Source organism: Cottoperca gobio, chromosome 5, assembly GCF_900634415.1.
Source record: "Cottoperca gobio chromosome 5, fCotGob3.1, whole genome shotgun sequence".
Lineage (NCBI taxonomy): Eukaryota > Metazoa > Chordata > Actinopteri > Perciformes > Bovichtidae > Cottoperca > Cottoperca gobio.
The window spans coordinates 25541858-25562634 of NC_041359.1; the positions used below are offsets into that span (position 1 = coordinate 25541858).

The 20777-nt window shown below is 41.8% G+C and overlaps 2 protein-coding genes across 3 annotated transcripts in view; one reads left to right on the top strand and one right to left on the bottom strand.

Moving 5' to 3' along the window:
- Nucleotides 1-1958, top strand: part of cenpp (centromere protein P) — a 79479-nt gene extending 77521 nt beyond the window's left edge. For both annotated transcript variants that reach the window (XM_029431446.1, XM_029431447.1), the window contains exons 7-9: nucleotides 856-935; nucleotides 1012-1103; nucleotides 1567-1958. In XM_029431446.1, the coding sequence (XP_029287306.1) occupies nucleotides 856-935; nucleotides 1012-1103; nucleotides 1567-1697 (303 nt within the window). In that variant the 3' untranslated portion in view covers nucleotides 1698-1958. The remainder of the gene's footprint in view (nucleotides 1-855; nucleotides 936-1011; nucleotides 1104-1566) is intronic.
- Nucleotides 1959-5257: 3299 nt separating this feature from the next.
- Nucleotides 5258-16367, bottom strand: LOC115008119 (inositol-pentakisphosphate 2-kinase-like). The gene is made up of 14 exons (XM_029431444.1): nucleotides 16153-16367; nucleotides 13176-13235; nucleotides 11737-11832; nucleotides 11106-11172; nucleotides 10385-10500; nucleotides 9987-10076; nucleotides 9573-9631; nucleotides 9357-9429; nucleotides 8689-8841; nucleotides 8176-8290; nucleotides 7697-7832; nucleotides 7483-7585; nucleotides 6806-6897; nucleotides 5258-6517 (listed from the first exon to the last, which is right to left on the bottom strand). Exons 1-14 carry the CDS (start codon nucleotides 16231-16233, stop codon nucleotides 6274-6276), a joined length of 1485 nt encoding a protein of 494 aa, XP_029287304.1. The 5' UTR covers nucleotides 16234-16367; the 3' UTR covers nucleotides 5258-6273.
- Between the last annotated feature and the right edge of the window lie 4410 nt (nucleotides 16368-20777).

Genomic DNA, 20777 nt, shown 5'->3' on the forward strand with positions numbered 1-20777 from the left:
GTGTGTGTGTGTGTGTGTGTGTGTGTGTGTGTGTGTGTGTGTGTGTGTGTGTGTGTGTGTGTGTGTGTGTGTGTGTGTGTGTGTGTGTGTGACTCTGAAAGTATTCTCTGTTCCCTCTCTTAAGTGTCTCTGCTACTAGCTTGTGTATTTTGTGATGACTGAGGCTCTGTGTTCAGATGTTGTAGCGCCCCCTGCTGGCCGACTGAGACTCTGAAACTGGTGGAAAACAGCCGTAATGGACATTTCAGAGAGTTTCCACAGGCCAGGAAAGAACTAATACTTACGTAATGTAGCCAGAACTAAAGGGAAATTACAATTTGTTCTTGAAAAAGGAGTAAATCAATCATTTCCATGAAATAGAAGCTGAACACATTCTTTAGAAGACGTATCCTGACAGACATTTACTCAGTTTGATTAAAAGTATTTAGTGCATACGAGTTATCTGCATAATAGCTTATAAGCGTAAAAGTACTTCAAGACTGTCAGAGGAACAAAACAAAACGAGGGCTGATTGTTTTAGCAGAAGATTAATGTTCCTACAGATGTTGCACGTGCTCGACTGATGTTTGTTGGCTGGAACAACTCGGACAAAGTGTGACGGACAAACGGAGCATTTTGAAGAAAGATCAATTCATTTGTTCTGTACATAGTTTATAGATTTTATCCAAAGTCGGTCAATATTATTTATATAATATCTACAATGAGAGCCCGTCATAGATCATGACCTGTATTTATCAGCGTCCCTTCAGTCCAGGGTGATGTCTTTAGAGGTCCTTCACAGTCGGTATGAACTGGAGGAACAACATGCAGACCACAGATAAATAATAATGAGTAAATGTCTCTGTGTCTCTGCAGGAGAAGTATCCGTCTGTCGTCTCTCTTCCTGCAGGCTGCAGGGCAGAGGTCATGACCCTGAATCACCGCGAGCTTCCTGGGTAAACACTCCCACTGATGCAGGACAGTCACTCTGTAGCTCTGCTGCCCCCTCACTGCATGCGTTTCTCTTCACAGCTGCGTCTTGTTCGTTCATTGGTCAGTGGAGGTCTGCAGAGAGGGCGGCGTCACTCCAAAGATCCAGCTGCTGACAAAGATCCCTGAGAGAGGTGAGAGATGTCCGCCCGTCAGTCAGACTCCTACAGTTTACCTGAACTCTCAAAACTCTACAGACGCACGCCGTTTACTGACACATTTAAGGCCGGATAATTCATACGATCACTTCCACTTTGTGTATTTACTAAAAGCAGTACGGTCCTTTTAATGCTTCATCTTTTGCTGAAAGTATTACATTTATAATTGAGAGATTGTGCTCCACCTTTTCTCTAACAAATGATTGAACAAAGTGTCTGACGTGTAAGACGACCACAACACAGCTAAACCAGTTTATTTCCTGGTACTAATTATACAGAGAACAGGAATAATTTATCTTTATTTATTGTTGAATTGAAAAATGAATAACCCGTTGACAGATGTTTACATTGTGCACGTTCAGCTGACCCGCTCAGCACAGAATAAAAGAATCACTAAGATGACATGATGTTCAGTTTGTTCCTCTCCGTGTCCCTGCAGCGCTGCAGCTGTTTCCCTCTCAGGCCGTCGGCGGCGCTGCTGAGGCCTTCCAGAGCCTGCTGAGGATTCTGGGACCTGAAGCCGCCCTGGAGTCGGTCATCATGGCGGTCAGCCTTCCACAGGACACATAACGCACAGCGACATTCTCCTACTGTTACACCTTTCATATGTCAACATGTCAAACTAATATACAAATAAAGTCAACACACAGCGATGTTTAGTCTCTTAGAAATCTTTATTCAATAGAAAGAGCTCGACTGCGACTGGTTGTAACAGCCGAGCTCATTGGTCAAAATCTACAAAAATAAATAATTTAAATACAAAATGCTAAACAGCAGTGTCGCCTTTGTATTTTCAAATAGTTTTCTTCTCTCAGCTATTTACACACACGCAGTTATTAGAAGTCTGTAAGTATCACAGTGCTGTGATGTTTCTGCAGGCCGACGCTCAGGCAGCAGGCAGAGGCAACCGACCAATCAGACTGCAGCTCACATGTCGGGAGGACAAACAGCTGTCCTGTAATCTTAAAGGGAATTACTTTGTAAGTAGCAGCTCTGGTTTGAGCCCCAGTTTGTGTCCGTCTTATCTTAGTACCCTCGTTAAATTAAATCTAACGATCTGAACCAAAACTTTAACTGTTAAACGGATAAAATCTTTATTTTAATGCATTTCCTGAACCACAAAGATGGTGGCTGGACGTGAACTAAAATTATATTTACATTTGTTTTCTTCTCAAAGCTCCGATATATCCAACTTAATAATTCGGAAGTACCTAAAAACGCAAATATCTCACGTCATCCAAAGAGAACACTAATCATGAAATGACCTTTCAGTTAACGAGATGAAGCGCTCGACCTGCGACATGTCAGAAAACAGCCAAATGTTCCCGTCAGTCCAAAACCAAAAGATATTCAGTTTACTACAATATAAAAGCAGGACATCTCCATGTGTCAGGCTGAAAACAGAATCTTCTGCATCTTCTTACTTTTAAGAAAATAGTTGATCCTTTTCTGTCGACTATTTGTTCCAGATCCAGACGACGCGTCTGTGACAACGTGAAGTCCTAGAATACGATCAGACACAAACTGCGGCTCCTTTCTCTCACGATCACACGACAGCATTATGAAAATAATCCGTGCAGACGTAGTTGCAGAATTTGTGATCGGATGCTTTGGCATAAAGTTTGTACATTTGCTTAAAATTTTCAAAAGTAAATCAAATCATAATTTTAACTCTTCGACTGTCACCCTCTTAACTCCCATGAGCCTCTGCGTTCCTGTCGTGCTGCCTGCTGCGTTTTTAGTTCAACAGTTGGAACGACCAGTGGTTGGTTCAGTTCACTGCGGTCCACCCTCCAGCCCTTTAACTCCTCCGCTCCCCCCGTCAAAAAGGGGGTGACGTGGTTGGTTAAAGGTCAAACTGTTCTGATTGACAGGCTGAAATCTGTCTTTTTAAACCGTTAGTGTTTGGATTTACAGAACGACTGACCACATCAGTGATGCCGACATGCTGCTGATAAGCGCAGCAGAGTGGAGTGTAAAGGATTCTCTGTCGTCGGAGGTTTCAGTCTTGTAGTGCGATTTGTTTTCAGACGTTTGATTGGCTGATGGAGAGTGGACACTGTAAACAGGAACTGAAGTCAAGTGTTACCAGTTTATCTGAAGCCTCCGCGAGCGCTGCAGGTTTGAGAGGACGATGAGATCACCAGGAGAGGAAATCACAGGTTTGTACCGGACGACCAAAACACCCGAGATAATCTGAACTCGACGCCTCCTCATGGCGATGTCACCATCACGTCCTCAGAAACCTCCCAGCGCTCCTGAATGCATTGTTTTTGCAAACATCAGACGACCCTGTTGGGCTTCGGATCAGGTCGTCAGGAGTTTGAGGTACTGAGAGTTCACGGCTGCGTCCACAGCAGCTCAAACTGATCTGATGTCAGTCTGAACAAACAGACATGAATTTGTCTCAGATATCAGCTGTGTGTGGACGCAGCCTGTAACAAAGTCACACACACACACGCACGCACACACGCACACACACACACCCTCCACTCCTACCAGAACATTTTAGGCACATGGACGAACACACAAGCCACTTATGGCACAAAAACCAGCGGAGCAGCAGCACAAAGCTCTCTGTTACCCAGCAGCTCTTCTGCTCTGGCTGCGCTTCCTGCTCTGCAAGTGTACGGTCACATTAGTCTTCTGTTCAGTGAAGGCTGGTAGTGGGATGACACATTGCATCAGTGTATCTTATAGACTGTGACAGTTTGGGCTCCAATTGTGAATAAGAGAGAGCACTGAAGTGTAATGTAACCATACCTTTCCAAAGCTACATATCACCAGGTAAGTAAACACAGGAGTGTTAGATAAACTACTTATTTGCTGCTTTTCTTCCAACAAAAGGAGTTAAAATAATGTGCTTTTTCAACAACAGAACAAAAAACAAAAGGCAGCTGGACACAAACATCTTCGCTTGAAGAACCCTACAAAGGCTGCTTAGTCAGAGGTCCCAGCTGGACCTTTAAAGGGCCAGTTCACTCAAATGATTTAGATGTATACATTCAATACTACGAAGACTATTTTCATTATCGATTAATCTGCCAATTTAGTCTATAAAATGTTAGAAAATATTTAAAAAATGTCCATCCCAGTAAATTCTTTAAATGTGTCAGACATTCAGTTTAATATAGAAATAGTCGGCGCTTATTATTCTGTGGGTCGACTGATTAGTAGGGTTATCGTTACAGCTCTGACGTCAATACAACAGCCGTCACTTATGTATACAAACGATTCTCATAATGTTCATAAGCTAATTAGCCTTCTGTTGTACAGGACTAGATCATATCGAGTTCTGCACTCGTGTATGTAAACCAGGTGGACAAAACATTAGAAACACCTGTCAAGATAATATCTCCTACAGAAACATTCAAAGTTTCATTCAGGTATAATTTAAAACAGGGCTGTTGTAGTGGATTGCATTAGTGTACAGGTGTACCTAATAAAGTGGCCACGGGGTGTTTTCTCTCGCCATCCAGATTCCTTTTTATTATTTGTCCAGGTTCAAGACTCTATTGTAGAAGCAGAAATCTCAACACCTGGACAAAAGGAGAGACTTCAGTCGAGGGAGAAGACACTAACCCCTATGACCTCATTTTGTTATTATTTGGGTGAACTGACCCTTTAACGACACTCGACTCTCCTCCCTGATAAAAAATAAAGTAAAGTCACAAACATTCAACCTTCAACATCGCGGCACAAATGCCCGACTGTGTTCACAAAGCAACCGAACAGGAGTCAAACAAAAACAACAAACAGGGAGGAGCTTCACCTCCCACCGGGTGCTTGAAGGTTTCCAGCCCAACGAAAGACTGCATCACCTCGTCTCCTTAATTAAATAGTGCATCAGTGTGACGGGTTTGACTGAAAACCTCCGTGGAGTCCAGCACAGAAGCGAAACATCTCAGCCGTCTCCTCCATCCGGTCTCTGAGCCTCACACAGCCCCTCCTCCGTGGCTGTAGCTCTGGTAACTAGTGCTTCTGTTACCATGGAGTGCTGCAGGAATGAGTTCTAAAACCAGGAAGTGACCTTCTGGTTCCCTCGCCTCAAAGTCGATGACTTTCTGAATGGTTAGATGCCTGAAATAAGGTCTGTGGTTAACACACGCTTAAGAGGTTTTAACGTTTTAAGTTCTATCAGTAAATATTCATGACATGTGAAGCTTTTACGCGTCTTTAAAAAAGGCAAATGAGGTTGTCGGGGACATTAAACGCCATCGCAGCGAACACGGAAACTCATCTACTCACTAGTGCGCCTTCACAGCCTCGTTGCGTTTCCTCTTTGCAAACTATTGTAACCGAAACCTTCCAACTTGTAGATTTATCACTCGAAGAGGAAACGCTTTTGTTAAAGAGGTAAGCGTCATGTGACCGCTGTATTTGGTATTAAAGTTCTGGCGATTGAATTTCACTTCATGAATCAAAAGGTTAAAATCTTGCTGAACAAAACATATAAAATGTTGTTTACCACAGAGTTTAAATCCCAGTGTTTTGTCGAGGGAACCAGAGTGACGGCAACACGTTGGGGTCGTGTCATCCCTGCAGCACTTTGTGTCGCTACAGTTCAACCTGGACTTACATATTGGCTCCGCCTCTACCAGAGGCCCCGCCTACATTCAGGAAATGACATCATACGTACATCGACGCCCAACGACCTGCTTTTCTCTCAATCACTTTCATTCTTCTTTCTGTCTCAGAGCTTTGCCGTCAGCAACGTTGCCATAGAGAACGTGAACTGTCATGTTGTTCCCATGACAACCGTGAAAAGAATGTCCCGTCAGGAGGTCGATCCGAATCCTTCGTCACTAAAGTGTGGGGGGGGGGGGGGAAGAAAGCCCCTCGTACGTTTTCTAATAAATATGAATCATGTCTAGCAGAGAAACGTTTTGGATTCACCTCCTGACAGGAGCGAGAAGTCGTCGCCACGAATAACTCTAGAATCAGTAACAGAAATATCTGGAAGTCGCTTAAAACGTCCGAGTTAGTGGTGACTTCCTGGATATTTAAATTTTGCTTGACGTGAGCCGAGTGAAGAGAAAGTGATGCTGTATAGATTCGGATGAACAGCTCTGGTCTGAAGTGATTCTGCATCAACACGAAGCAGCGGTCAGTTCGTCTTCAGGGTCGTCCGGCTCTTATTAGGCGTTCACACGGGGTGGAAGAGCAGCGTGCAGTCCTCCCTCTCCGCAGCAGTGAAGATGCCAGAGTGCGGCGGCAGAGAGCCTTTTGGCAAGGCAGCGCCAGTCCTCTGGTAGCACGAGACGATCCTCTGGTCCAGACGCAGCTGACGGGGGATGCTGTCGAACGGCTTCGGATCCAGATCCAAGATGGAGACCGAGTAAGAGAAAGCAGGAGGTCTGGGGGAGAGGAAGTCCCTGAGCTGCCTCTGACTGGAGGAGGGGATATAAGAACAGGAAGGAGAGTTGGTAATGTTCAGTTTAAATATGCTGTCCGTCTCCACCTGGTGGACTTCATTGGTACTACACACAAAATGAATGGTGCGACCATGATGCTAAATCTCATCATAACTTTCATTTCCAGTGGACGACAAATATTATTCACTGTTCTCATCCCCACTGAGCAGTTTAGTGCTCGCCATATTAACTTTGTTCTTCATTCTTTATACACTAAACTACATGTATTCAATAACTGTAGGTTAAAAACAGTTAAACTCTTACCCTTCATCATCCTCTTCTTCCTCACTGCTGGGCACCAGGGCAACCATAATGGAGCAGTCCTTCGCTGTCATGGCGACGCGGTACTGATGGACCTGAAGTCAAAACACACAGCAGTGAGACGAGCGACTGTGTGTGTGTGTGTGTGTGTGTTCAGAGGGTGAAAACATTTAGTGTTAATGAGTCAGAGCATTGCTTCCACTTCATGACCTTCATGTTGTCATCAGCTGTCCCACTTTCAGCAGTTTCCCCGTTTGTAATGTGGAACTGCAATATTGCTGATGAACTGTGCGTTGTGCGTTGATACGAGCGAGTACTCCGGATCTGTTTCCCATCAACACTGGTGCAAATGATTGACACTTTAAGTATTACACAATTTAGAAAAGACCAAATCAAAGAACAAGGTAAAAAAACATCAATTGGAGCAATGTAGGAAAGTTTAACCTCCCATTTACGTGCGTGTTGTCGGGGGGGGGGGGGGGGAAGACTTAACGTGACGCCCGTGAGATGCACGTCTGTTGCATGAGACGTGAGTCTAGATACTGAGACTGTAGTTGGTAGGGATGATTAGACCAGTGTATAGTGACAGTATTTATATTGGGAGAAACGTGGAGCCCCACGCTGAGAACCTGACACGAGGCTCTCACGCTGAGAACCTGACACGAGGCTCTCACGCTCACCTTGGCAACAGCGAACTCCACGGAGCCGTCGTCCTCAGTCGGACATTTTTGCAGCTTCTCCAGGAAGGCCTCGTTGTACGGCCCGTCCATCTGAAGACGAGTTCTGACATTGAGACAGACAGGAAGTGATGCCACAGACCAGACAGCGCCTCTTCATAAGCGAAGGGTAAATAAACAGCGTTACTGCAGCGGATACTTGTCGTCTGAGTATTACCTCTCCTTGGGGAAGTCTTGTAGGTGCTGCTCTACTCGGCGGTACAGAGGGTAAAGTCCTTCGATGTCCTGAGTGTCCAACATCTGAGTCTGACGAATCCTGTACAAAACGCTGTCGCTGGGTAAACCCTGAGAGCCTGTGAACAAGACAGTTTCAGAAACGTTTACTTTAAAAGAAAGATTTACAGTTACATATATTTACATGATCAAATGTTACGACCAAAATGTTTATGGTTTTCAAACACTTCTGACGGATGCTGCTGCGCAAGAGAAACCTTTGTAGGAGAGGAACTCTACGAAGTTAGTTACAACTCACAGCGCAACAAACCTCACTAAATCAAAGGTTGTGTTTGTGTCTGCTGCTGTAAGGACCGTAAAGTCAAACATTATTAGCACGGCTTTATTCAGTCTGCGTGTTGTGCGTTTAGTCGATCAGAAGATCACACAGTGGAGTTCAAACCACAATTAAAAGCTTCTGACCGTGGCGAATCCTCTCCTTGTTGAACAGACTCGCTTCACAGAAGCTCCGTCCTTCTCGTCTGTCCGTCACCCCTCCGTCTCCTCCTCCACCACTCAGCAGGGCGTTCACCAAGACCTACAGACGCACAGATGTTCTCTTATGAGACTTCAGCCGTGTCTGAAGTTAGATACAGGTAATGAAACCTGCTTCATTTCCTCTCTGCAGCCGCTGTCGTCACTCAGACAGATTGTACTATCGTAGAGTCTCCTGTTAACCCTTCACATCAATGATGGCAGAATAATAATAAATATAATAATATAATATTTAAAAAGTAAAAGTTCACCTCATCCATACAGCTTGTAAATATCTCATTTCAATCCAGTGTTTAAAATAAGAGACTAACTGATAACACTGCAACTAGGAACGTCCTTTTTAGGAGACCAGGCAGCATTGTGTGTACAACAGCAATATGTTTATTACACTTGTGTAGATGTGTGTGTGTGTGTGTGTGTGTGTGTGTGTGTGTGTTGTACCTGGATGAAGTCGTTCAGAAGAGCTTTGCTGGTCATGTGACTGTTGATTCTGTTGTTTCCGTACAAGAAGTACGGTCTGAGATGATGCAGCAGAGAGTTCAGGTCCATCGAGTCGTCACTGCCTTCCTTACTGCTGTAGACACACTGACCGCCCTGACACACACACACACACACACACGTCATGTCTTTTGTTCAAAGTGAAAAGACTGAATCAAAACTTGAGATCAAGCTGAGATGAAGTTCAGAGATCCATCTGTAGTTCTGCATCTGGTCATAAATAACGTCAGCAGCATCGTAACATGTGATCAGAACCAGGACAGATTGGTGCAGTCGCGGATGCGTTTGGGGAGGGAGAGTTTCTCGAGGGAGCGGGCAGCTCTGTCGCCTGAGGTCGGGACGAACAGAGCCACTAGTGTCCGACAGGCCTTTCGCAATTTCACATCAAATATAAGTAGTTAGAAGGTTTTTTAAGTAGTTGTTTGTTTACTGGAAAGTTCATGTGGTTTTTTTTTTTTAGGAACTAAAAATGTGGCAATATTACCACATTTTGGAAAACAGCTGAGGCCACGTGTGAACACTGCATCTCATTATGTTCCCCTCCGGAGCAGCTGTTTAATCAAGTGTGACACCTAATGCTGTGACTGAACAAAGCTGCGCTTGTGTCTCACCTTGAATATTTTGAAGTTGTTCTGCGGTTCTTCTATCAGGTGTCTGATGGCAAAGTGCATTCTCTGTCTGTTCCTGCACACGAGAGCAACCAGAGGACGTCAAGTACAGCTGCTTATTCAATATCTAATATACTAATACAGTATGATTTAGTGTTATTGTTGAATACATTACTACAGTATAACAGATATACAAGTTTCACACGTAGTAAATCTCACCCTGAGAACAGGTCTAGAGGACAGTACAGACTGCGGCTCTTCCACTTCCCAATGGCCACCTGATGACGGAAGAGCAATGAGAGAGATAGAAACAAAAAGGTTTGTTGTTCTGTAGTTGTACTGATCAGAAATAATCTTTATTTGATTACAGACAAAGAAAGCACAGACAGACAACAGACCAGTTTAGTTTCTGTCTGTCATAAAGTTACTGGTGGAATTTAAATGAGCAGCAGATATGAACTGCCACCGGCGATGTTTGTGCATCTGACAGTGAACTAAACATGAGGAGCTGCTGTGGTGCAGTAGTTGGTGCAGTAGTTGGTGCAGTAGTTGGTGTATGCAGTAGTTGGTGTAGTGGGTGCAGTAGTTGGTGTAGTGGGTGCAGTAGTTGTGGTGTAACATGGGTGCAGTTACCTTGTAGTGTTGGTGCAAGCAGAAGCGGCAAACTTTGGTCTTGATATCTCTGCTGACGTGTTTGGAGTACGGCAGGAAGCCACATTTAGGCTAAAAACACACACACACACACACACACACACACACACACACAATTTGTAGTTTTAATTTAGTTCGTCTGGGTGAAAATGATTTACAGGCAAAGCTTTGTGAAAGCGTGGCTGCTGCTCAGGAGGCAGAACTTCACGTTCAACAAGACCCGGAGCTTAATTACAAAGATTACACTGAAGTTAGAACCAGAACTAATTACAATGTTACCAAAAATTCAAATTGAAACAACATGCTTTTTTTATTAGGAATAAATGTTTTCTTCTTCTTTCAAGAAACAATGCCACTATCCAATAAAAATAATGTTGTACCTTGATCTCGATGCAGAGTGGAGGAGTGTGTGGCTGGTGGAGCCCTGGAGACGTCAGGTTGGGCAGACAGAGCGCACAGCCGCTGTAGATGTCCATCACCTTATCACAGCGCCAGCCTGACACACACAGGAACAACCATTTTCAGAGTGTGTGAGAGTGAGTGAGTGAGTGAGTGAGTGAGTGAGTGAGTGAGTGAGTGAGTGAGTGTGTGTGACTCTGAAAGTATTCTCTTGTATTTAATAATGTTGGGTATTTGCTGGTCCAGCTACAGACTGTTTCATTGTTTCTTAAATCACATTTATTTGTGTCATCATGCGTCTCCGTGTAGCAGCAGTACAGCGCAGCAGGAGTCTCATGTCACAGGACGAGCGTTGACCGACAGGACGATGGCGGATTAAAAGTGTTTTGGATATAAATATAAACTCAATGCTAGTTGAGAACCCGATAACGTTAATGAGGCAATCTGTGACACTTTGGTCCGCACGGTGTAATAGTTCATCATTCTCGTGTTTTTGTATTGATATGTAACTTTTGAGCACAGAAACTGAAGTAAAAACTACAAAAGCGAACAACATGGTGACGCTGACGGGACCGTACAGATATCATTTCATCTAACCCTCTACAAGGAAACATAAGCATATCGTCTAAATTGTTGAAATGTTACTTTAACAGATTTCCGTTCCAGATGTTTCCCACAGAAGTCATTTTAAAATAGTTTTACCTGGTCTTTGATGTTGAACTTTGATTGACAGCTGTCGCACAAACTCTAGCGGCAGTTTGACCACTTCCTGTAGAGAGAAAGAAGACAGTCACTTTAGTCCCGCTGTTGATCTTCGTTTCTGTTTTCTACTGCAAGTAAACTCATCACTTTATGATGTGGGTAATAATGTGCCGGCTCTGATAGTAAATACTGCTCCGAACAAACAAATACATTGAGCTGTTAAACTTACATCTTACAATTAAATCTAAAATTAGGCACCATCTGACCCGGGGAGTGTTGTTTATATGCTAAAGCCCCCCAGACTTCAACACTGTAACTCATTGTTATCCTTTATCATCCTGATGAGTGCGTGTTTCTTACACTGGTTGTCCCAGCCAGGCTCAACATTAACATGCAAGAGATGCCCGGGTGTAAACTAAATTAGAGTATGTGGCGTGAGCTTACTTAACTGCCCCACAATGCATTGCATCTCTTCAGACAGCACAATGTCAGATTTTGAACCAAAAATGTCACTAAGTTTATATTTTTAGGTGAGAATGTGGTCAGTTTCGGAGAGGTAGTCGTTTATTTAGGAGGCAGTATGCAGTTCATACTGACAGAGTGTTAGAATGCGTTTTCAACAGTGTCTTACCCCGCTGTGGATGAACTTCTCTCCCAGCAGGCTGCTCATCACGTTGGAGCTGAAGTCAACAATGTTCTGAACCTGTCTGAAGGCCTGCTCCACCGTCTGCAGGACAAACACGCAGGCAGGTGAAAAGCAAGTTTGACTTGAGAGTCGAGTTATTTTAACTCTCTGGGGCCGAGAGGATCACAAGGTCGTCACTTGTTATCCGTCTTCACTAACCCATCACCAACATGTGATTCTGAGTAAACAGCCCCACACAGCTGATCACCATTTCACTCTGTTCACTCTTAGATTGTGGGAGACGCCTGAGGTCGGGAACAATGCTACGATTCTTTCACCGACAGATTGTTCTGCCGTTGTGCTCCGAGAGGGAGGTGATGTTTGTCTGTTCGGGTCGTTTGATGCTTGTGAGCAGGATTACGGGAAAACTGGTGTTAGGGTGTAGCATGGGCCAAGGAAGAACGCATACAAGTTTGGATGGGATCCGAATCACAGGGTTGATTCATGCATTATCTTTCACTTATCCTACCAGCATTGGCGGAGGTCTGTGCTCTCAGAGTGCGCTTCTAGTTGAAATGTTTTCCTGGTTGGACAAACAATCAGCTGCTCAGATCTTTGTAGCCCCGATTAAAAACACAGACGTCATCCTCCGACATAACCACATATTATTTTGTCCATACTGGGCTCCTGTAGGAATGATGACTCATTTGTCATCCCAGCTGACAACAAACCCTAGAGTTATCTGGTTAACACACTCGCACTGTTTTGTAAAACTGCTCCTGGATTTCTCCTGAAGCTCAACAGCGTCACAGCTTTTTCATCTATTGTTGTTTTTTAAAGTTAGTTCCTATATATTAGAGGAGTTATTGATGAATTACATACATGTCTGTTTTCCTGCCGTGTCTTCACAATACATACGTAAACAAATCTTTGACGGCATCAGAAAGGTTTAGTCCCGGTGTTAAAAGATAATCCGCTTCAGAGTGATAGCAGCTGATGAGCAGCTCAGAGTGCATTTGAATTAAGGCTTTGGGCAGGGATACACTTTAGTTTACATTTTGAACAGGGACTAATCTGTCCAGGATGCATGATCCGATGCTGCTCCACTGACAAACAAAGCTGTGACTAAATGGCGCTCCGTACGGCAGCACTAAGCCTTTACACTAAACTAAAGTTCCATGCTAACGGGTGTGCTCTTCATCCAGGCCTCAGGACATCAAACATCTGTTGTCTCTTCTCAGTCATGGATCAGCCAGGATTATAATTACTGACATTTCTCCTCTTCACATGAACCTCACATCACACAGCCGGTTTATTTACTATAAAACCTGTTTGTCTTCAGGTGCAGCCATGAGACTGTCTAAAGTGTTTTATTTGAGCAAAAATGTTGCAACTGTGCAGCGAGTCGGACCAGGTTTTAGTTTCACACACCGACTCATATTTACCTGTGGTGGGTTTTCTGAGTCCTCGGCTGGATACTTGAGCAGGCGTAGAACTCTGGAAAGCTGCAAGAACAGAAGAGAAAGTCTGTTAGGATCAGTGGACGCACGGGACAGACCTGGACTCACACCTGAACTACTGAGCAGGAGCAACCCAGGAACATCTCCAAGAGATTCCGGAGGTTGGTTAAAATACTGATACCGTTTCTGCTGCACCGTGGGAAAACTGACTCCACCGCAAGTCGGGACAAGTGTCTCCGATTGTCTCTAGTATTGACGGTACAAACAGAATACACAACAGGGACTACTTCTGTCAGCGTGTTAGTAAAGAAAATATGTGGGAATATGACGACAGAACAGATATTAGTTTGTTTTAAAAGAGCCGTACTGAATTTAACTTTTTTACATTCAAACTTATTGGTTTTGGAATAAAGTTGTCGTGTTATTTTATTTATTTCATCACCAGCCTTGAAAAAGAAAAAATGAAAAATCAAGCTCAAACAGATGTTTCTGAACGGATTAACACCAACAAATATGGATTGTAACAGATTATTTCTTTAGATAAAAACATGTCGGGAATTTTGGAAATGATAACGTTAATCTTTTTTCAATACATTTTGACTTTACAACGGAGTTATTGGAAATGTTCAGATCGCACGAGTCAGAAACAATCCCACGCAGCCACCACTGGAGTCTAATAATAACAATATAATACATATATTATTGTAATCTCATCTTTATCTGCAACTGTGCTAAATCCCGGGTTTAAAAAGAATAAATAGAGATGCAAAAAAAAGAAGCTGCGCAAGTTGATTTAGACTTTGAATGTCAACGTTATGAAATTCTAACTATTTGGTCCGGCCCTAATCTTTGAGCAGTGAGTGCGCACACATAGTTCAGAGACATCAGGTTATGCAGGAATTCTGTGTTCATGTGCAACAATAGCATTTAGTAGTTCAGTAATACGTCTCAAGGCCTCAGCGATGTTAAGTGTATTGGTGACACATCTTTGTTGGGCAGTGGCTGCGTGGAAAGTTTTTTCTTACAGCTTTGAAATAGTCTATATTTTACAGTCAAATGGAAAGTGACTGGATTTAAACTTCTAGGGTCAACTTAGTCAAAATAATGAAATTCAAAGTCTGACTAAGAGGGTGTATGTTTACATGTAATTATCTCGTGTATCCTGCTACTCTGTTGTCATAGTGATACTTTCACTGCCTTAGGGGTTTGTCCTCCATCTGCATACAGGTTTAAAAAAACATTATACAAACCTCGTTAAACTTAAAACTAACGCAAGTTATTTAACAAATTAGTTATTGTAATCTGTAAAGCAAAGAGAATATTCCAACACTAAAACTTAAATTGCTGTATGCTTTCAGTTGTTCTTATGCAAAGTTATGATAACATCAACAATGAAAAACAAACAAACATGTTTATAATAAGTGTCGCAATGTAGGTTGACACCGACTTCTGACAAAGCTCTGACTCGATAGAGCACAGAATCTTTTTGTCTGTCGAAATGTGTCTGTTGCATTAAGTATCAACAGTTAACTGAAGTTTCTGATCATGTAATTGCTGATTTAAATGACAATATTGCCAGTTTTAGACTGCATTTTAAGTTCTTGTAGGACTGCTTGTGTTTAGACAATAGTTAACACTTAAATTGTCCAGTGAAAAAAGGGCTACTGAATCAATATTTTGAAATGAATATCCAAATTATATCAAATCTAGCAAGAAACAGAACCAAATTATTCTAGGAATAGCTCAAATTAAGCAACACCCAGCAATGTTTCCTGTCCTAGAAAGAAAGAAACTGCTCCTCATGCACTGGAGAAAGAAATAAGTCTCTTCTACAAAGATGTGCCTTATAAACACCTCATTTAGAAGAAATAAGATGCACTCTTATGGACACGCTTCCATATTTGGACAAGGTTTGGTCACCTCTCACTCATCATCTAACACCTGTTAGCTAAAATTAGCATTCTCCCTTAAACACCAACAAAGTAGCGACATGAGAGAAGGGTAGGGTAAGTAACAAACATCAGACACCAAAAACAAAAAGGGTTTGTAGAACAATATGTGTTATAGTAAGGTGTTCAGTTGTACCGTTTTGCTCTCGGGACTAAGAGGCAGGTACATTTAACTCATTTAAAGTTAGTAAACAGCAACACCGAATTATTGCCCAGCCCTATAGAACATATATTAAATTAATGTAAACAATCTAAATCCGAAGAAAGCTGGACATCTGAGCAGATTACAACATCGTGGCTGTGATGTCACGCTCTCATAATATAACATGTCGCCGGTTGCTCAACATGACCAGACCAGTCTCGTGTATGAGACTTTCCCACAGTCGGTGAGGGGCATGTAGTGCTCCCCACCCTGCCCGGGTGGTGGCAGGGGGGTGGCAGGGTCTGTCAGCGCCGGATTAACCTGCGTGGAAGTGAGTTAAAGTCTTAACGGTCTGCCTCAGCTAACAGGCAGGTCCCGTTAGACAGTGTTGACTCCCAGCAGTCACTGGGAAGCTAACGGCTACATTAGCTCCCCAGAAGCCTGTTACATCTGACATGTTGTGACTCAATAACACACAGTCAGTCCTTTACTTTGACTGGACATGAATCTAAATGCTATTTCTAAACATTAGTGGAGGTTTTAAGCGTTGTTGTCACTGTATAACAATCTTTTTTGTATTGATTGGTCTCATTTGAACTCTTGACTAGCAAGCCTGGCTAAGCTAGCAAACACAGGCTAATGGTAACTACTATAGCTAACGTTAAAAAAATAAAAATCCTGGCAGTTGACCTTTCACCCTTCACTTATTAACATGTTTTCGAGATAGTTACATTAAAGTTTCCATCGACAGCAACGCCTAACTGAAGCATATTTAACGTTAGAAAAGTGTGTCCTCTTAAAGCTAAGTGTACACACTCCTCCTGCTTTTAGCCGAACTTGAGGTAGCTTCGTGTTAGCCTAGCCTGCTCACCTGTACGTGTGAGACCACCAGGCTCTTGTTCCCCTCGCCGTGATACTTCCACTCGTTCTCGTCCATTTTGTCCAGTTCCATCACACCAACGACGACACACTGAGCTCCCGTTAACGCCCAGAAAGTAACACACGACGGCACGGCAACATACAAGTAGTCCGCCTGGTACTACCGTCGGCTAGCAATAACTCAGAAGTAGCACAGGACTGCCTTACTTCTACTGCTGCTGCCCGGCCCCGGCAAATACCACCAAAATAAGACTTTTCATTAAGACTTCAAAATAAAAGTCTCTAATCAATGTCCGAGGATTTTTTGACTAAAAGTTCTGCTTTCAAATATTACATTTACATATTTGCAGTAATGGTAAAAGTTAAGTACTAGTTTTCAGAATTTGGCAAAATTGATGCATTTACATCGCTGCGTTCTTATAGTGTTGTAGGCCTCGCTCTACATACTGTATATATATATATATATATATATATATATATATATATATATATATATATATATATATATATATATATATATATATATATATATATATATATATATATATATATAATGATAAGTTTACATATTTTAGTTGCAATTTGAATCTAAAATATGAAGCATAAGTTAAATGGTCATTTCATTTGTCATGTTTATTAAGTGCAATACCTCAAGTAAATGTACATAGGTACTTTCCATATGTTTAAAGGTAGGGTGTTAACATAAATAGTGTTGAAGCAGTCGATATGAATCTTAAATTACAATTTAAATGTCCCCTGCAAGTTATGGTTTCGTGACAAGATGAACATTTTGAGATTTCGGAAAATAAAGTTGAAATATAAATCGTAATGTTTTGAGATTTAAGTCTTAATTTAGAAGTGAACAAATCATAATATAAGAATACATCAGAGAAAATTCTCCTCATGGTCCCAATCACCCAAACAGAGCTGGATAAATCTGCATTCTCCTTTCACGCCCTGCAAACATTGTAATGAGATGCAAGCCATACTTAATCTTTACCCTCGTTTTTACAAAACAAAGTTGTTGCTTTTAAGTTGAAACAAGACACATGGGATGAGAAGAACGTTGTAATCTTATAAGAGTAAAAAGATCATAATATTACAAGAAGAAGGTAATAATTTTAAAAATGTCATGACAAAAAGAAATCATAGTTGTAGTTTTATGAAGACTAATTCATATTACAAGAAAATGTCTTCTCTTACGAAAAAGCCAAAATGTTTTGAGACTATCTCAGTTTAATAAGTAAAAAGTAATAAAGAAATAATATAGGTTGATGAGGACATACTTAAAATATTACATGTAAATGTGTTATTTAGAAAAAAGAGTCATAATATTACGCGACTAAATTAGTTTTATGTGAAAGTCGTAACTTTATAAGAAAAAAGTCAGATTACAAGCAGAAGTTGCACTTTGTGAGAAAAGGTCATATTAGAAAAAGTTATATTACAATAAGGTGAGCTAATTTTAATCTCACAAGAAAAGAAAGAAAATACCTACTATTGAGACAAAAACACTTTATCGATGTAATATTATGACTTTCTTTCCTTTTTTTATGAAGACATTGTTTTTAAATTAAGAATCAGAATAACTCAATCACCACATGCATCTTGTAATGAAACCACTAAATATTTAAAAATGTATGACATTATGTCAACTTAGTATTTCTTTACTTTTTCCTAAAGCAAAAAGCTTTTGGTTTGGTTGTTGCTTTTATTTTTAAGCCATTTCCGGTGTTATTCTGTCCAGCTTGATTGGCTGCTTGATTGACACGTTGATGGACCTCTCCCTGTTACCGCTAGTCACTGATGTCCCGCCTACTTCACTGTGATTGGTCAGGGTTGGACAGGTGGAACGTTTGACAGCAATGACGTGCGAGGATCCAGAAGCGGAAACATTCAGTAGATCATGTGATTAATTATCATGTGAGTACTGCCGTTATTTAAATGAGAAAAATAAGAGTTTGTCCCTCAGTAGTAATGGAAAAGTATAATTAAATGCATATTTAATATTATACATATATTGCAGTTTAGAAAATAGCTTAGTTTCTCAAACTACCTGTGAGCAGTGGAGGGAAATAAGTAGGCCTACATTTATTTCCCAAGTTTATACTTATACTTAATTTATTTGACAGCTTTGGTTACGACTTCCTTAAAAAAAAAGAATAAAAGAAAAGAAAGTAAAAACATATGATAAGCTAATAAAAGCTGATGCATTGTTAAAGACCACATTTATTATAACAATAATTAAAATAGCACAAGGAAGCATGCGTCTACTCATGGACGAGTGGCTCGTGCTCACTCGTTGGTGTAGTTCAGTAGAGAGAAAGTAGTCCCTGCATGAAACTGCTCACGAGGTCTGTGGATCATCTTGAGTAGCCGGGTCATGATTTTTGGTTAGAGACATTGCTGTTGCTTTCTTGGCGCCTTTTAGCACCACGAGCCGAATATCATCTAATTATTATGTGTCTTTGTGTCTAAATAACTATATTATATATTGTATATTGTATACTGGAGAGAAGGCAGATCTCTCTAGTACGCGTTGAACTTTATATCGCACATCTTTTCCCACCTTTTATAAATCAACATCTGTCGGGATCTAGAGTCGAGTTAATGCATGCACACAGAACCACACAGCAGCTCATTATTTATAAATCAAAATGTTTTAATACGTATAAAAACAACAAGGAATACGACACACTATCAGGACACACGTGATCTATACATGATGAATCCTACAGAGACAGAGGACACTTGACTGTGACGTCTTCGACTGCTTCACGCGCTCTGTCGGCTCCTTTGATCCGGGCCGAGGAGTTCCCCTGTGACGAACTAGTCTGCACGTCAGACAGGCTGCTCGCGCACAGTCTGTTACGTGACGTCAGGCTTTGGTGTCTCTTTGTTTAAGTCTGTCGGAGGCTTCTTCACTAAACTACACAGCAGCGATCAGTCCATCCCTCCAAGATCATGCTGTTTGTACGACTGCGTGACCAGACTCCCTGCAGAGGCACACAGACACCGTCAGAGACACAGCATGCACAATAACACAGTGTACACAATATTCTCCTTAGATTAGCTACTGTAAACTCTCTAACAGCGAATAATCTCAAATAATAGCCATATACTAGAAGCTAATAAAGGCCAGGTAAAAAACAGAGGCCTGTCATACTCACCACTGAAAACACTGTTTACACTAATACTCTCTTCATTCACCACTTAATTCCAATAACTTCTACTATGCCATTTTTGTATTGCTGTTAAACTACTACGAATAAAACTTGACATTTCCTTCAGATGTTTTAAGCGGCTGGAAAGGCTTTTATTGTGAAAATCTCTGCAGGAAGTGTTGAGTTTCATTGACAGCAGAGGAGTTACAGAATACATAATTGGCCATTAGGTGATAATGGTGCTTCAGAATACATTTAAATTAAAGGAATAGTACTTTTTCTCTTTCTTTCTGAGGGAGATGCTCACACAGATATCAATCATGTCTGTGTGTCTTAAGTACGGAGCTGGAGTTGGGAAGTGATTAGCTTAGCTTAGCATAAAGACTGCCTGCACAAAGATGTGGGCTGCGGTCGAAATGACTGAGTGAAATGACCCATGAGTATGAGTGGCAGCCGTGATACGAGCTGTTCGTGTTCTCTAAATGCTAAGAAAAGAAGCTTCCTTTCTTATCTCCTTTAGCATAGTATGCATACCGTCAATATGGCATTTATTTTTCCACTATTGATAAATTGTAAACCTCCTTCTTAGGAGGGTTAGGGTTTGTCACTGTACTAATTTTCTGTTATAAATAAAGTTGCTTAAAAAATAAATGTAAAAACATCCGCTACAGTGTAATTACAAAGTCCTTCTTCACGTCTTTCCTTGACCTTGGGACGTTTTTCATCAAGGTCATGGTTAGGAAAAGACATAAGATGCACACTGATGTCACCAGTGTGCTATCAATATGCGTTGGTCCTATTTTTAATAACGTAGTCCTGAACATAATGGCTTATTAATCTTTTATACTGCACACCTGCATGGATAATGTAGCTGTTAGGTTACAGTCTTTTTGATCAAAGTTCAAAGTAGGATGAGTTCTGACCTCTCGGACACACACACAGAAAAGACAGGACCTGAGCAGCGCGGCTACAGACACATGTACGTTCATGTCACATGACAAGCCCAGGGAGAGAGGTGGGAGTCGGAGCAGGAGGGTCAAAGGTCAAGCAGGAAGTAGATGTAGACTAGCCAGATAGCCCGCAGGGGAAACAAACTGCACCATCCCACCGTTAGCCACGTCAACACGCATCTGCCAACTACGATCCAACTTCACCAAACGACAATGAATTAGTCAGAGCGAGGCTGAGGTTAGCAGCGGTGATACGGTCATAAAGCCACAGTCTGGAGGGATGACACTCAAGAGGAGTCACTGTTAATTCAGCGTGTTACTAATCACACGGCGGTTCAGCTCTAATGTGTCGGAGAAGTTCTTCTAAAATATTAAGAGTTGTTAGTTCCCTTAAGAATTACAGACTCGGTGTGATGGATCAAATGTCTTTACTTCATGCAGCATGAAACCCAAACGGTTGTTCTCTGCAGGACTTTCAGAGCGTCTTGCCTTCGAGCCCATCA

Coding starts and splice junctions, on each gene's coding strand:
- LOC115008119 (XM_029431444.1), bottom strand. CDS start 16,233: ATGGAACTGGACAAAATGGACGAGAACGAGTGGAAGTATCACGGCGAG. Junction 9,430..9,572: donor CCTCTAGACCTGTTCTCAGG/GTGAGATTTACT, acceptor TCTCGTGTGCAG/GAACAGACAGAGAATGCACT. Junction 8,291..8,688: donor TTCTGAACGACTTCATCCAG/GTACAACACACA, acceptor GTGCGTCTGTAG/GTCTTGGTGAACGCCCTGCT.